The sequence below is a fragment of the Rhinolophus sinicus genome, linkage group LG12 (genome assembly GCF_036562045.2).
Source record: "Rhinolophus sinicus isolate RSC01 linkage group LG12, ASM3656204v1, whole genome shotgun sequence".
NCBI lineage: Eukaryota > Metazoa > Chordata > Mammalia > Chiroptera > Rhinolophidae > Rhinolophus > Rhinolophus sinicus.
This window is the reverse complement of record NC_133761.1, coordinates 15,957,449-15,975,969: the sequence shown is the minus strand read 5'-3', so window position 1 is coordinate 15,975,969 and position 18,521 is coordinate 15,957,449. Positions and strand designations below refer to the sequence as shown.

General features: G+C 40.4%; 1 protein-coding gene across 5 annotated transcripts in view; it reads right to left on the bottom strand.

The window, feature by feature from the left end:
* SAMD12 (sterile alpha motif domain containing 12) overlaps window positions 1-18,521 on the bottom strand; it is a 360,212-nt gene that overhangs the window by 134,463 nt on the left and 207,228 nt on the right. For all 5 annotated transcript variants that reach the window (XM_019714627.2, XM_074316667.1, XM_074316664.1 and 2 more), the window contains exon 4: window positions 17,977-18,117. In XM_019714627.2, the coding sequence (XP_019570186.2) occupies window positions 17,977-18,117 (141 nt within the window). The remainder of the gene's footprint in view (window positions 1-17,976; window positions 18,118-18,521) is intronic.

Here is an 18,521-nt window from a genome sequence, read left to right as displayed (position 1 = left end):
TAGAAATAGAGCAAGACTCTCAACAGCCTTCAATGAAACCTGGCATTTTTACCCATATACTTGAAGAAAGACACGTCACAAGAAAATCCCCTCTGAATCAAGACTCATGCAGATCTACATGGTAGAACAAAGAACAGGGAAACATGCCAAATTGAAAAATGACAAACTGCCACCAGGAAAAAGCCAATTTTTAATATGCCTTAGCACTTTTTCTTTATCCCTCCTCGAGCTATCTCCAGTTGAGGAATGTTCTATATAACTGAGTAATCCTTCATCGAGATATATGAGGAGTCAGCAGTGTCAGCGTGTTAAAATGAAGGACAGTGATATATTTGGTAGTGTGTTGATAGATGCAGGTAGGTGTAAAAGGTGCGTGTGTGTGTGAGACCCCTCAATGCATGAGGGTGTGCTAAAACAGTTGCTTGAATGCAGAATTTTGAAAGGGTTTGGTGAAAAAATTAGGTTGACATCTCCTTGAGACAATCCTAGGTTTGCCATATCCATAATATTCTTACAAATAATTCCTTGTGGCCATGTTCCTAGGATTCATCTCTTTTTTGAAGTCAGGATCTAGAACATTCCATATCCTTTCAGAGTACCATGTCTATCTATCGCTAACTCACATTGGCTTGGTGCCTGGCACGCAGTATATGCTCAATAAATGTGGGCTGAATAAATGAACTCATTTGTCCACAGATCCTTCTGCTTTAAATAGCCAACATTTGGCTCCTTAACTAGCAACATCTGATGTGTCAAAGCCTCTTTCCTCTCTGATTCCTGCCTGACTCCCTCCAGCAATATGGGTTCTCCAAGTACATAGCACTTTGTGGATAATAATAAGAGCTACCTTTGTGGGAGCCCTTACTTTGTTTCAGGCGCTGCTCCAGGACATTTGCATGTATCAACTCTTTTACTCCCCACCATTACCTATAGGGCATGTCCATTTAACCTCTTCACTGTTAGAGGTGCAGGGCAATGATGCCCAGAGAAGAACTTGCCTAAGGTTCCATAGCTGGGAAGTAGCAGATGTCTCTTCTCTAGCTGCCTCAGTCATGGTATCACAGTATTTACCACATCATGCTGTGGCTTATGGTGGTCTCCCCATTCATTGGCCCATGTCAGTGCTAGCCTGGGGGCTACCTGCAGTAGGGCAGAGGTGTTCCTCATGTAATTCCTCAATCAAAAGAACAAGGTGGATGATCCATGACACCACAACTCAAACACTGAAAAAACAAAACCAAGGGTTTTGTGGTCAGACAGGTCTGAGTAGAGCTCCAGCCTCTCCCAAACCTAACCATGTCACCTTGGCTGTGGCAATTCATTCTCTCAGAACCTTGATTTCCTCTCTGTAAAACGGGACATACAGAACCTACCTGTGGTGTTTTTGGGAGAATTAAATCAGTTAAAGAACATAAAGTGCTTATTCAAGTACCTAGCACGGAGCTTAGTTAATACTCAGACTCATTTAAAGAAGGTTCACTTGATAACCATACTGCCTTAGATTTGCCTGAGGCTCAGGGGGTGTTCTATAAATGTCTAATACATGAATGGGTACATATATGTCTCAATTTGGGGATCCAATACAGCGAGACCCACACAGAAAGGCTAATTGCATTTTGATTGCCTCAAAACAGATCTTGTTTCTAGGATGCAAGCTTCATCAAATATGCGTAGGTTGGGGTCTAGACCATGGTGTAGTAGCTTCTTAAATGTGGTACCAAAATATTCATATTCATTATGGGAAGCCTGTCTGCCTCTTACTGACTAGTCCTTCCCTGTTTTACTTTTCTTGGTGTTATTCCTAGTTGGATATTTTACTTCTGTTCTTTTGATCACAGTCTATCATCTCCCTGACATAACTCTATAACAATCTCTTAAATCAGGAACACAAAACAACACAAAACTGCTCTTCCTTGCCATGTCGGAAAGAAGTCTTCAAAACTCACCTTTTCCACAACTCTATCTTTATGGACTACCTACGTGCTTATTCCTCTAAATACTAATACAATAAATGTTAATTTGGTAAATTTATATCTCTGTCATTGACGAAGTACAATTTAGGTATCAACTACATATTAACTCTGGCCAATACCTTCTAGGGTGTCTGACGGCCTCACAATGACCACAAGGCTTGTCTCTGGCAGCAAGGAAAATACACTACAACCCTGACACTGCCTGTTGTTGATTGGACCACAGCTGGGCCAATCAGAGTTCCTGTCCAGGGACTGTGGAATCAGGATGAGTATGGAACAGAAAGGTGAGAAACTGAAAAAGCTTGAGAGAGGTCTGAGACTCTAGACCTAGTTAGTAAACGTGAAAGGGGTGAGAAGTCCTCGGCCATTCTGTGACTTGAGTCCCAGAGATGGAGTTTATAGGGAATGAAGCAGATAACAGAGAAAGGAGAAAGAAAAGAAAGCGAGAGTAGATACTGTGTGGACTCTTGTTGGTTTTCCAGTTCACGGTTGTTCGTCTTCGTGAGGTCCTGCTGTCTCTTTGCTCTGAAGCCCGTTGAAGACTTCTTCTGTTTGTGTATTAGGAATACCCCACCAGCTCCATCGTTTTCCTGAGGCTACCTTCAGATTTCTGTTCTCTAGAATCACAAGAACCCTCTTACCTAATGGCAAAACTATGATTGCAATTAGGGTTATCAACAATCATCTTATATGCATTCACCACTGTGTACATTTATAAACTGCTTATTATTAGTAGTATCCCCTACAAGCAGGACTAGAGTAATGCTACTGAAGCAGCCACCCAACAACTAATAATTGCACAGCAACTGGAGGTTAAAACGCAAGCCAGGGAGAGGGAGTGGATTTCCTGAAACGATCACTAACACGAGAAGTCATCAAATCGCGGGCAATGATTCCGTGTCTACAAGAGTCCGTCAGGCCAGATGATTGTACATCAGTAAGACAGTAGGGGAAAATGCTTTTCTATCAGGAAAGAACAAAACAATGAAACAGATGGATTGCTGTTTTTAAGAGGAGGATTACAAGAGTACAAGAAACCGGCCATGCTCAAGTAGTTAAAAAAAAATGGCTACCGTCTCCATGGTTCCTAAGAAATGTGCTTCATTCTTACAGATGCCAATAAAGCATTACACAACTGTCAGTTTAATAATGGAAGTGCCACCAGAGATTCATATGTAACAGAGACCAAATGTAATAGACAATGGGGAAAGGTAGTGGGTGGGGATCTTGAATTAACGAACCGTGTTTGAGAAAATGATTGAGGCAATAAAAAGATCAATAGGAAACCAGGCCATTCTCTAGGACCTAAAGGTTTCTCAGGACAATATTTTAAAAGAAGAGCATTTTATTGACTCATCTCCTTTTTAATGCACTAAGAAGTATAGCTCGGGTGCCTGTCACCTCTGCAGAAATGGGTACACAATGGGACTTAAGCTAACTGTCGAGCTGGTGAAGGATCAGTAAAAGGGAACTTGGTCTACTCAATACATCTAAGCTCAAGCGGAAGCCCACTTCCTTCCTGGATTCTTGAAGCCCACAACCACCACTCTTTATTTAGGCTTATTGGAGCTCTGCTATGCAATATAGTTGTCAGGAGCCACATATGGCCACTGAAATTAAAATTAAATTATACATTCAGTCCCTCAGTTGCACCAAGTATTCAGTAGGCCCATGTGTTCAGGAGACTGTACAGAATAGTGCAGATCTAGAACATTTCCAGAATTTCAGAAAGTTATATTGGGCACAGCTGTTCTAGAGCACTTAATTATGCATAAGTCCACTGAGTGTTAAATCATAAACCCTTTCGTAATTGTCTCCAGTTGCAGAGTCAAGGTACAACCAGGAAGGGTCTGTATTCTTCGTTCTGAATGTCCAGACAGTGCTGGGCACACAGGAGACACGTAGCAAATACACTTGATGACTTGAGAAATGAGCAGGACTGTTTGTCAGTTGAACATTAAGACACAAGGAATTATTAATAATTGAAGCAAGGGTATAGTGAGAGGATAGACTGGACAATTTGGAGGGAGTGGAGGTAGGGATTCTTCTAATCCCCACAATAATAAAGACAAAAAACTTTGTGCCCTATAAAACGTCCTCATGTATTCATAGCAACTCTACCCAAAACATTAGGGATGATTCTTTAACAAGCTCTATATCCTGATCCAATGACATCATCAAAAGAACGCAAAGGCACAGCTATATACAGAAGGTTCTATACTATCCTCTAGACTTGTTCACAGACAATGAAAAAGTGTCATTAGGTATTGGTACACTTTTGACTGTGATTCTGGTTGACAAAGAAACTGGCCTGTGTCAGAAGCAATTTCATGCAAGTGATAAAGCTATATATCTTAGACCGTGCCCTCTCTCATCTTGCTGGCTTGAGATGATTGCAGAATTTCAGCAAAAATTCAGTATTTGACTTACTGGAATAGCCTTATAAAATATATATTTCGGTCTCACACTAATCTTTGGAAAGAATGTGTTCTTAGAGGTAGGTCCACTTTCTTAGCTACCATTTATTCAGATCTGGGCTAATATAATAAATCTCTCTTTTAACCCTCAGAGCCATGCTGTGAACGAGGTATTGTTGCTCTCATTTTATAGTAGAAATAAAAACTTACTTTCGGAGAGGATGTGTCATTTTCCTAAGGTTAAGTAGGTGGTGAGAGACAGAGCTGGGAAAAGGCCTAGACTCCTTCACTCTGAAGACCGTGCTTTGGGCCACTCTGTGATAATTTATGCTAATACTGACAAAAGTAACGCCAGATAAGGCGCTGGCCTGTAGTGTCACATGGGATGAGTAGCTGGCCTATGGGGCATGCTGGGTAATGCTGGGATGAGGAGCTGACCAGGGCAGGGCATGGCATATAGTGTCACCATGCTCTCTCTCCTCGGGACAGCATCTTGTCCCACGCAAGTCCTTTTCTGATATTCATTTGAACAAACCTTCATCAGAAGAGACTCGTAATATGCAGATACCGATGGGCAGCTCAGTGACGGCAGCGCACACACGCTCTTTGAGCCTGGCCCTCTAGCTCTCTTATTTGACATAAAACACCACTAATATGAGTAAAGGTCAGGAATGCTTAGTGGTCAAGCGGCTGGACTCTCCCCGCCCCCCATGGCATTCATATATGCTGGTAATTCCTAAATTTACATGTTCAGCGCCAATCCCCACAGTACTCCGTACGCAAGACACCTCCCTGCTTTTTTTCAGTGATGCAAAGGGACCTGAAACTTAACATGTTGCAACTGACCTCTTCGTTTCCTAGTCAAGCCTCTGCCTCACGCTCCCCTTTCTCAGCCACCCCTTCTAGGCTGTCCCTTAATCCAGGCTCCTTCATCTAAGCAGCAGCTCAGACCAGGAACCCGGAGGTACTCTTGCTTCCCCCTCTCCTGGCCACATCCAACCCATCATCAAGTCCTGCGGAGTCTACCTGCAAACAGACTCGCCCCCATTTAGCTCGGTCACCTCCACCCTGGTTCTAACCATTACCAGTTCTCACTTGGGATTCTGCTGAAGTCACCGCCTGGCCTGCCCAGTGCCAGCCCTGCACTCGTCCAATCCATTCTCCACAGAGCTGCCAGCATGAATTTTTAAAAACAGAAATGAGCTCTCATCACTCCTCTGCTTAAAATCCTTTAATGGCTGCTCATTTCACTGATTGAGACCCTATTCCAAATCCTTAACGTGGTTTCAAGACCCTGCAGGTCTGGTCCTTGCTGTGTCCAGGACACATGATTCTGCCTTGAGCGCTGTCGTCCAACCTGTGGTCTGTATGCAGTTTCTAGATAACTCTACACTCGCTGGTGCCTCAGAGTTCATTCAGCACATGGTTTTCCATCTGTCGGCTTCCTCCTCCCCTACTCTTCACCTGGCAACCCTCACTTCTATTTCTCGTTACCACTTAAACATCACTGTAATTCCCCAGTTAGAGCCTCTCGTTCCATTTTATATTTTTCCTTCATTATCCTTAACACGAATTTACCGTGTGTGTGTGTGTGTGTGTGTGTGTGTGTGTGTGTGTGTGTGTGATTTCCTGTGGGTAGGACCCCAGAAAGGGATTCAGTATAGACAGTTCCTACAGAAATACCTCCCTGTAATTAGACAATAGTGGCCACTCTTCTTAATCTCATGAAGTACCACGTACCTCTCACCATAGATTTTTCCAACAGTCAGTGGCCAATTTCATGATATTCATGTTGGCTTCCGTTATGGCTTTCAGATAATTCCTGATGTTCTACTTTCCTTTATCCTTTGCTTCTTTGGAAGCAAATTTGAATCTTTCTAGAAAGCAAATTTGATTCTCTATAGAACTTGAGTTTTTACATCTGTAATTATATGCTTTTTGTTCGTGTGTTTGTTTCTCTGCTGCAGTTCTAACTGTCTCCCGTGCATGCCTTTTATTTCTGCCATCATAGTCAAAACTGGTCACCAGATGAGAAAATAGATGGCAGGAAGAGAGGCCAAAGCAGAATAAATATAAGCAAGGGAGCACAACTAGCTTAGGACATCAAGAAAGATTGCTGATTGGCTGAACACGACTGGTGGTACACCAATGCCCATGGGCTGCAGTTGTGCACTGAGTGTGCTGTACCAACCCACTGGATGAGAGAGTATGGGAGTGTTCAGAGAATGAATAAAACATAGATTACCCCATACTATGCTGGATATAGGTATAAAACAATTTTTCAAAAGAAAACATTAAGAAAGACATCGCCATAATGAAGCAGGGCTGCAGTGGGGGGGCATTACATGAGGTATGACTATATTTACAGGCATTCTTCCTCTTTAACATACATCCATCTCTCCTCTAGGTCCCAAAATCAATTAGGACAGGGACCATTGTTACTATGTTGCCATCTGTAACTCTAGTACCTGGCTTGAAACTTGACACAAAGCAACGATGCAATGTATTTACAGTGCAGCTAGAGTCATAGCAACACACTTAGCGTGGTCTCTAAGAACATGGGCTTTGGAGGGAGCCTGGGTTCAAATTCCTCATTCCATCACTTCTTAAATTATGTGATCTGGTTCAAGTCTCTTCAATTCTCTGTGCCTCAGTTTTTTGATCTACTGACTAGAGGTCATAGCAGCTCCCATCTCATAGGCTGTTGTTAGGATAAGACAATTCCAAGAGAGTGCTTAGCAAAGTGCCGATACATAACGAACATAAAATAAATGACAGTGATTATTGCTGTTGTTGCTATTCAACCTGGCCTCATGGGAAGCCAGGTATTCTGGGTCTGTGGACCAATTCTGATATGACTCAGGGAAGTTAAACATCTATATGTTTGGAATGCTCATTGGGCTGAAGGATCCTTGGAGGCAAAGACTCTGTTGGGCCTCAAACAGTACCTAGCATATAGTAAGTGCTCCACGCATGTGTGTCCCATTGAATACTCTATGCCCTTACAGGATTTGGGTTGGAGCTCCTGGGTGGAAGCCATTCTCCTACCTTTGGAGACACCAAATCACCTTTTCCTCTCCAGCTGGGCAGTGGGATTCTTGTCAGAGTCAACACTTTCATTGCTATCAAGGGACAAACAGGCCAACTTTTTTCCCCACGTTTTCTTGCTAATCCAGGGCCTGAACAGGATAGGCTCCCGGGAGCCTAAGTAATAATTATTTCAATTATCTTTTCTGTCACAGCACTTACTATCTTCCAGGAACTATTTTAAGGATGAGGAAACTCAAGTATTATTGGCAGTTCCTAACCCCGGTGCTGGGTTAACCCAAGGGACCAACTGACTTCCAGAAGAACTCTCTCTCACAATAAAAACTGCCAGGCTGTCATTATTTTAACTCTTATTATGATGCACAGAAGACAACAAAAGGATGACTTAATTAAAGATTAAAATTGTGCTATTTTATTATTTTAATTATTTTATGGAATAACTCATTCAGCTGTCAGAAACTCAACTTGCAAGCCCTTTACACCCAGCTTCGTCTCTAGACCATTTAAAGTAAAAAAAAAACACAAAAAAAAACAACAAGTGCAGTCTAAAGCCTGCTTATACCACAGAAGATAAAACGACAATGCATGCATGAGGGGCCCAGTTTTTTAGCACAACATCGCAGAGCTGCTCTTTGCACCCACAGGGATTTTGTCACAAAGGGTGGGTGATTAAGAAGCTCCTATTTGTGGCTGTGAGGTCACCAGAAAGTCTAAAGAAAAGTCTACTATGCCCAGTGGGCATCAGCACCCTTTCAATAGGATGGAGAACTAACTTAACTCCATTTGTTTTTTCCCCCAAAAGAATTCAAGGTAACACTTACCCCTCTCAGTATGTGTTCTGGAAGAGCAGAGTAGAATTCCTAAGAACCACTGTGTCAGTCTTCTGGAAAGGAATGTGACTCACTTGTGCCAAAAAGACTTTGGTGAATCCTTGGCAGCGAGCCTACTTGTCAATTTTAAAGACAGCGTAGTTTACCACTGAGTTCCATTATCCAGCCCGACACACAGGAGATACTCAATAAAGGTTTTGAATGAGTGAATAAGCATATTTATCCATTTTAATATCCTTAAGCACCTATTATATAATTTTAGAGACAGACCATACTCAATAGGCAATCCTTCAAAAATCTGAAGGGAAAGATGGGGTGGAATCTAAATCTTGCACCATCTATTACTATTGCACCATCTACTTTAAAAAGGCAAGTAAAGACAGACACACAGATGATTAACATGTTACCTTTGACACTTTCTTAAGGTCCTAAGGGATTGGGGTGGTGAGTATCCCCCACTTTCCTGCTCTAGCACACACAAGTACATGTGCATACACAGACCTTCCAATACGCATTCCTATGTGCATCTAGATAACATACACACAAGAAAACAGTCATTTGCACATTTGCTGTTCATGGCTTTGTTTACACAGCACTTCCACAGGGAGAAGCAATCATTTGTGAGCCCTTTAAACTGATGGAAGAGACAGACATTTCTCAGTTCATTCTGTAAGTAAATGCAACGAGCCCAAGTCCCTGCTAAGAAATTCAAGCCTGGAGAACTGGATAAATAAGTATAAATGAATTCATTTGACTGAATGACATTTTCATTTAATTAAAGCAGAAAATCAGCTCTAAAACCAATGATTATCCTTGACAAAGAAGCAGAAACTGGTCCTTAATTAATAAATTTCTAATAGTGCTTTTGCAGGCTGAGAGGAGTCTTTAGTGAAGAAGTACACTGGGGAGGGGAGAAGTCGGGGAGACGAGAAAGAAAGGCAGAGAGGAAGCATAATGCATATTGAAACTTCTAGGAATAGAAAGAAAATTAGAGACCATCTATTTATGCCTTAATACATGTCAAATCCTGCCAGACCAAAATTATGATCGTAAAACTCTTTGTGCGACAACACAAATACCCAAGTCTCAGGAGAGGATCAATTTTAAAACAAAACCAAACAAATGTAGGTCAATGCCATGTGCTCTGCTATGATTTCATTGCTTCCTCCTGTCTATGGTGTGGTCTGAATTTCAGGGACACAAATGACAACAGAAAAATCAAATTCCCGATAATTAGAATTAAAGTCAAATACCCATACATATAGTTTAGAGTCAACGTGAATCACGAAAACCAAACTACATGAAAGAAGTGGGGTGAACGGAAATATATGCTCAGGTGCTTCTGATGTATTTTCAGGATCTCCATACACCATCCTCATCCATGTTTAATAGTTTTTAGTGCTAAACATCCGTGTCATTTATCTGATAATACTTGGAAAGATGGCGCCTCAGACGTACAAATGAAAGCCACATCACTCTTACACAGCAGACTCTTGAAACCTTCGAGTCACTGCTAATAATTTTCTGTGCACTCATTTATGCCGAATCAATTTCAATTATATCAATTAAAATGGCAACTAGCAAAATGTGACATCATTGATCTAACAAAAATTAAAGATTACTCAGGATATTTGGGGAGCATCACGAAAGGCAAGGTGGGCATCGCTGCTTCATGAGGATGTCAAGTTGGGAGATAAACAAATTTGATTTCTTAGTGCCCCAATATCTCAGGTACCCCGGAAGCAGCTCGGAAAAACCACATACCTCCCATTCCATGAAGCATGCAACAGACAGGAAGCAAGGGTCCATGTCAAGCCTCACTTCAAACAAAACACTGTCTGGAATGAACTGGCCGCAATGGACTCCCAGAATGGAAATGGCTTTGTAGTTACTCTTACTTTTTAATTATGAATCCATAAAAAATTGATATTGCATTCACTGCTTTGAGAAGATTAAATTGAAAATGAAATAGAGTTAGTAAATAGCAGAAAAGGGCAACAATTAAACCAGGGAAAATAGAGGATCGACTCTCTGCTGGCTACTGTGCTGGGATGTAGGAGTACAAAATAAAATCCGAAGACAACTGAAGGAGTCTATGAGCTACAAGGAGATGGAGAGACACCGGGCTGCCACACTTTTGCAGAGGCTCCTCCTTCGGCCCATGCCAGCCCTTGCCCATCCATCCAAGCTTTTATCCTTCAAGATCTAGTTCATGTGTTATACCTTTGGCAAGTCTTCCTTTACCCCACCTATTCCCAGGGGAGGCTAAGTTCCAGTTCCGTGTTATCGCTATATATTTATGTATCTCAATAATGACATACACATCTTATCCTTGTCGCTAGACTGGGTACTTCTTTTTACTCCTAGGACCCACCATGGAAGCTTGTGCTCATTGAATGGAAGAACAAAAGGATACTATGTAGTGAATACTACATTATTAGTATGAATAAAGTGCTTAGTAATGCAGAAGAGGGGATGGTGGGTTCTGCCTGAGAGAGGAAGTAAGTCTTCTCAGAAGAGGTTCTAACTTATCAACGTTAGGTCCTTCCATGAGTTTTATTATACCATATTCATAACAACTCTGTGAAATAGTGTTGTTAGTTTTACAACTGAGGAATCTTAATCTCTGATAAGTGACTTGCCCAAAGTTAATACATCTATAAAATGCCCAGAATAACTTTCTATGAGGTGCTATAGAGTTTGGATTTTATTCTGTAGGCAATTGGGAGACATTAAATATTTTAAGGAGGAAAATGTGGTCAGAAATATATCTAAGTTATCTTTGGCAATACAAGTAGGACGTTAATTAAAGGAGAATGAGTGGGTCAGGGCAGACTAGACAGCAAATAATAACTAGTCGGGGTTATTCTACTGGCCTATGAAGGAGCTAAAGAGGGATGAATTGATACAGTAGCAAGGGTGGCGATGAGGCAAGGAAAACTGGAAACCCACTTTACAAGCAGAATCCAGAGGAGTTGGTATATGCATAGAAGGGAATCTGATTGGCTCCTATTTTCTTCCCCAGGAGCTGGAAATATTATTAGGTTTTGTTTCTAGAGAAAGAGGAAGAGAGACAAAGGAAGCACTTCTCAACGACATTTGGGGAAAGTCATGTCTTATTTTCTGTACACATATGCTAAAAAAGTTTTGTCAAATTGATGAGTAAACTGTAGACATGTTTAAACTGAACTTTGAGACAATTTACTAGAAATTATCAGGAAAGCAGAGGCCACTTAAAATGTGGTAGCTCCAGGTAGTGCTAGGTGGAACGTCTACAAAGACACAGAAATTTTTAGAAAACTGCCAATATTTTTGTGTGTATTAAAGCTAGCCTCTGGTACTGTTATTCTACTTTTATTATCTTAAGAATACTGGTTTGGCAGTTTCTTATAAAGCTAAATATATACTTATGATACAACCCAGCAATCCCACTTCTAGGTACTTATCCAGTGAAATAAAATAAAACATCCAGTGATGTTTATACAAAAACTGGCATGTGAATGCTTATTATAGTAGCTTTATTAACATTTGCCCAAACTGGAAACCCAGGTGTCTCTCAGCTGAGGAATGGATAACAAACTGTGGTATATCCATCCAATGTAATACTAAGCAATGAAAATGAATAAACTACAGCACTGATAAGTCTCAATGCACTGTAGTAAGTGAAAAAAGCCAGACCCTATGATTCTATTTTACATGACATTTTGGAAAAAGCAAAACTAAAGAGACAGAAAACATCAGTGGCTGCCAGAGGCTGGAGGTGATGAGAAGGGTCGACAACAAAGGGTACCAGGGAGAGTAGTTTTCAAGTTATGGAACTTTTATATCTTGACTGTGGTGGTGGTTACACAACTATATGTGTTTGTCAAAACCTGCAGACCTGTACACTAAAAAGAGTGAATTTTACTATATGTAAATTATACCTTAATTAAAAACAATGAGAAAAAAGAATACTGGTCTGGGAATTAGGAGAACTGGGATCTAGTCTCAGTGATGCCACTAATTAGCCATGTAACCATGGACTATCCTCTAACCTTCTTTGGGTCTTGGTGCCCAAATCTGTAAAATGAGACAGAAATATCTTAAAGAGTCTATTGGTATGTTCCATAAAGACTTCCTTTTTCAAGCTAGGTGGTAGACCAGATGGCCTGTTTCAATTCAGATGGACTACTTTAGTTGCTGAAGTATCATTGTGGAGATGACCGGACTGAAATACCTAGTCTGTACACATGGTTTTGAAAAGTCCTCTTAGATTGGAAAGCAATGTTTCTAATTTGTGTTGTTCCAAACGATGGAGCTTTGGGAAAGTCCATCTGGTCATGCAATTCGCAATTAAAATTTGACACATATATTTCAACAATGTGGAAAAAGTCTTTTGGGAAACACTAATGTTTAATGAGCTATAACTGGCCTCAGTAAACAATTGTGCTCTTTTTTTCCCCCTTTTGTAGGCACTAATTAAACAGGCATTGGAAGATGAAGGTATTTACTACCTTCATCTGCCTTATCCTCCAGTGGGAGCACTGTTTCTACTGCATGAAAGTTACCCAACCCTCACAATTACTGTTATGTTTTCACACTATCCATGAACGGGTAGCCAAGAAGGAACTGAAAAGGCGCCAGGAGTGGTTCCAAAAGATAGTGTCCCTTAGGTTGCGGAAAGCACTTCTAGCTCAGAAGACACTAAGAATAAAAACCATTATCTTGATGAAAATGGTATCAAAAGTTTACGTTTTTAACCTTGTAAAGTAGGGCTCCACACACTATGCCCAGCGGTTGTGTTTAAGAGCAAAGTTTTATTGGAACGCTGCTATGCCCAATTCATTTAGGATTGCTGGTGGTTGCTGTCACACAGTATGACCCACAAAGACTAAAATACTTACTAACGGGCCCTTTGCAGAAAATGTCTGTCTACCCATTTTCATAGAATATGCCATAAACTATGCTATTCGGCTTCCACGTAAAATCTCATTTAACCATCTTAGCACCACCATGAAATAAATAGGAATTATCATCCCATTTGACAGATCAGAGGTGGTCAAATATAATGGACACAAGTGTGCTATGGAGTCAGACAGACCTGTGCTATGCTTTTTACTAGCTGTCTGACTTTCTGTCTCTTACCTAAATTCTCCATCCTCAGTGTCCCCGTAAATAAATTGGGGCCAACAACCGTACTGACAATGGTAAGGTAGATGTCAGGAGTTGGCGTGACAATTAGTGCAGTGCTCTGTAGATAGTAAGCACTTGATACTCATTAGCTATCTGAGAAAAGCTTTCAGTATCCCTGGAGTGTTTTTCTTCCTAGGAATATTGTCCATTAATAAAACACTAAGGATGCCCTTCGTATGCTTGGTTTGATTCATTTGAGGGATCCCAAAATAGTTTGCACTACTGCTCTGTGTTATGTAGGGCACCTTCCCTCCCGCCCCCCATCTCTTGTGAATCAAGCAAAAGGAAAGTTACTAATGATGCTTGCGGCTCTGCACTGCATTTCTCAAGAGATCACTGGAGGTGCCCTGATAGGGCAGAGTTCCTACCAGAACATGCAAGCAAGCAAGCCCACGAGATTGACACCACTGCTGCTCCATGGACGGGACACAGAAGACCAAAAGACTGCGTGAGGAAGGAACCACTTCAAAGGCACCAAAGGGAATGACATTAAAGCAGGGCCAATCATTGATTGTGTTGCTTGCAAATGTCAGGTAGTTACAGGGCCATTGTGAATAAAGGCAGGGAAACCAGAGGCCAGATTTTCAGCTGACAGACAGCTCTGGCTTTAGATGATGTGCTGTTTCAGGAATTTCTGTCAAGATTTACTGATAATGCCTATAAACTGATATAGAGTGGTACCTCAGTTTTCGAACATAATCCACGAGCTCTGAAACGTTCAAAAGAGCTGACAGCTAGGCCTCAAGATCTTACACTCAGCAGAAGCCATGTGACATGTTCGATTTCCGAGTCATGTTCGAAAACCGAAGCTTTTACTTCTGGGTTTATGTGTTCATAAACCAAAATGCTCATCAATGGAGACGTTCGAAAACCGACGTACTACTGTACTGACAAGTAAGACCTGACAATTAAGTTCATGAACTCATCCTAGAAAAAGTGCTACATAGCCATTGCTGAATATCACTATGGTCACCTTCAAAGTACTCCCCTTGGGAAGCTATGCACTGACGCCAGTGCCTAGTTCACCCTTCAAAGCAATTTGGTAACTCTTTTTCTGGAATGGCCATCAGAGTTGTCATCGTATTACCCTTGATGTCCTGAATGTCATCAATAATGTCTTCATTTCAATATTTCCTTTATCTTCGGGTAAAGAAAGAAGTCATGGGGGGCCAGATTAGGTGAGTGGGGAGGGTGTTCCAATACAGTTATTTGTTTACTGGCTAAAAACTCCCTCACAGGCAGTGCCGTGTGAGCTGGTACATTGTCGTGATGCAAGAGCCATGAATTGTTGGCGAAAAGTTCAGATGATCTAACTTTTTTTCACGCAGCTTTTTCAGCACTTCCAAATAGTTAACTTGGTTAACTGTTTGTCCAGTTGGTACAAATTCATAATGAATAATCCTTCTGATATCAAAAAAGGTTAGTAACGTCGTTGCAGTAAGTTCGCGAACTTAATTGTCAGACGTTGTATCCACCATACCCATTTAAAAAAATGCCTTATAGTTCTTGTCTTTTGGTCAGCATCCAGAAGAAGGACAAGTAAAAGGAGGGCAAACACTTCCTTTCACTTATGTTTGGATAACTCTCAGTAGCTAGGACCAGCTTCCCCTTTCTGACCATTTTGGTCCTATTACTGTCCTGGGGCTCTTGGAGAACTGGGTGAAAATGACTGGTGTGTAAATAAAAGCTTAAGACAAGTTTTAAAACAGCAATGAAAAGTTGGAAAAGTAGGCTTAATTAGCTATTATTTTATTTCCTCTAGAAACATGGTAGAATGTGTTTTCAGAGGGGCATACCTAATTTGAAGGTCTGATTACAAACTGATGCAACTAATTTAATGTGTATGGATTTAATTTCTACATCCAAAAGAATGTTGTTTCCTTTAGAAAAAAAAATCTTTAGAGTCCATTCACATGTTTCATTTTGGAGTTGATTTCCAAGTTTGTGGCAGGTTCTTTGAATGCCTCCTGTAGTGGCAAGACATGTTCCTTTGAGGATGGAGTTCCTCTTTGGAAATGTCCGCCAAATATTTACCTCTAGAGCTTGTAAATAAAGTGAGTAGTCAAGCATGGTGGAATTTGGTGCGTCAAAAATAAAGCTTGGAAGAAACAAATAACCCCATTAAAGGACGAGCAAATGATCTGAATAGTTTTCCAAAGAACGCACACAAATGGTAAATAAGCACATGAAAATGTGCTCAACATCATTACATCAGGAACATGCAAATCAAAATCACAATGAGATACCAACTCACACATATTAGATTGGTTATAATCAAAAAGACAATCACAAATGTTGGCAAGGATGTGGAGAAATTGGAACCCACCCTCATACATTGCCTATGGGAATGTAAAATGGTGCAACTGCTTTGGAAAACATTCTGACCCCTCTTCAAATGGTTACATATGGCGTTATCATATGACTCAGCAATTCCACTCCTAGGTATAGACCCAAGAGAAATGAAAACAGGTCCACATCAAAACTTGTACAGATGTTGAAAATAGCATTATGGATTACAGCCAAGGGTCAGAAACAATCCAAATGTCTATCACGTGATGCGTGGATAAATAAAATGTTATACTCATATAATGGAATATTATTTGGCAATAAGAAGAAATGAAATGCTGACACATGCTCACAACATGGGTGAACTTGAAAAACATTATTGTAAGTGAAAGTAGCCAATCACAAAAGACCACATATTGAATGATTCGATTTATAGCAAATGTTCAGAATAGGCAAGTAGAAAGTAGATTAGAGGTTTCCAAGGATTGGTGGTTGAGGTGCATTGGGAGGACATAGGGAATGATTGTTAATGGGTAAGTTTTTCTTTCTTTTTTTTTTTTTAAATTGAGGTAACGTTGCTTTATAATATTATGTAAGTTTCAGGTATACAACATTGTAATTCAATATCTGTATACACTATAGCGTGCATACCACCCAAAGTCTAGTTTCCATCTTTCAATTCTTATTATGGCAAACCTAGACTTAAAATATTTTAAGGCAACCCTCGCTGTCTTTAGAACTTCTATTATCAGTCAAAACAAAAAACAACAACCTGCCAATTTTTGTTTTATGTTTTACAAAGAAACCATCTTTTCAATAAGGCTATAGATTTTCTAAAGGCTGCCTGACATAAAATGAGTTTGTATATTAACATGTAAAGGACCAACAATAAAAAAAAGGTAATATGAGTGCAGACAAAATATCCAAGAGCTGGAGAACATGACCTCGTCTAAAGGGAATGGAATGAAAGAATTCAAAATGCACAGCTTTTCAAAGCTAAGGAAAGTGACAATTGAAAAGGCTGAACTTAGCATTACCTTCCCAGAACACAAACACATATTTAGCTTAATAGACTTGAGCACTATCTCAGGAAAAATCTTATATATTATGCATCTAGGGCAATGAAAGCTGTGGAAAATGATTTTGCAAAGCAAACACACTGCAGGCTGACAGTAGCAGAGATAAAAAAGAATCTAAGGCACACATGATAAATTTAGCTCTCATTTTTTATATATCGTCACCGGAGGAAAACAGGAGTGAAGGAAACCTCAGATACTAAATACAATCTGGCAGAGCGACGCTTGTGATTGAAGCTTAAAAAATGTGTGTGTCTGTATTTGCTGGTTATAACCATAATATGGATTTATACTAGCAAATTTGGAAAATATAGAAAAGTATTTAAAAAAATTAAAATCACCCACAATCCTACCACCCAGAGAAAACCATTATCAAAATATTGGCATATTTTTGCAGCCCTTTTTTTATGTACATATAAAAATATAATTGTTTATACAGAATTGAGCTCATTATAAATAAAATTTTATACATGGCCTTTTCCCCACACTTCTGATTACTTCCTGAGTACTTTCCTATGTTATTATATACTCTTTGAAGATTTAATGTTAATGACTGCATTATACTGGATCTTGTGAATTTAAGCAAAACTATTTGGGTCTTTCCATATTACTGGACCTCTAGGTTGTTTCTAATTTTTCATTTTTATACGTAGCACTGTGCTGGATTTTCTTGTAATAAATCTTTGAATCTCTACTTACTTCTTAAAAGAAACTTAAACGTATATCAATATATCAAATTCAAATTTAAATCACTCACTGTACCCTCACCTATAAATTGACCATTGGAAGTCTCTGAAGACAAGTGCAAATAAGGCATAACAAATAAACAGTACTATTTTCATATCACTTGAAGACTATATTTATCCTTCTGGAGCAGTCATCTGGGGTTGTGCAGTGCACAACCTACATAGCTGTATGTCAGGACCTTGAAATTAGCTCAGAGACTTCTGTTCACCCATCTATTACTTATTTGTGCATCCTTCCCCATAGTGAGCTATAAAGAGGGAAGGTTTAGAAGGGATGTGGCCCTTTACAGCTACGTACTTTTCTTTAATGAAGGAAATGTTGCAAACACACCAATCACCATTTCTCCCAGGCTCCCGTTTGTCACGCAGGTAAGCGTTTCTTCCCTCCAGCCTCCCCTCCCATCCACCCACCAGAAAGCAGCAGGTACCTTGTGTGAGTAACTGCAGGTTTCGGACTTCTTCCCGCACCTTCAGCTGTAGCACCTGTTGTAAAATGTGCTGCCGGAGGTTGTCCTGGGCGATCCCCATGCGCTCAAGCTTTTTGTCAGTAAGTCTCAGCAGCGCTCGCCCTGTAGAGTTTCAAGAAATACAAGGAACAGCAAATGAACAAGGGCTGGAGAAAGATTTCCATCTTAGCCTCGGCTAATCCTGTCCTCACAGAAATTTCCAGTCTTATTTCCATAGCTCCTTTAGAACACATGGCCCTCCGTTTTTCTGGCTGACCGGAATGGATAATCTAGATGAAAAAAAATCCACAAATTTAAAAAACAACCTCAATTTTTATCTCATATTGGCCACTCCCCCCCCCCCCCCCAGTTGACCAATAATTGAGTTAAAACAGCAAAAAATTGAACCTGGGTATTTGGGTCCCAGATTACAGGTTTCCATACAAACACCACGCTTTGCTGGGTGATGGGCTCTGAGGCTGGCCCATGTCACTGACAACCCAGCTGAAAACCTGGATGCTCTACCT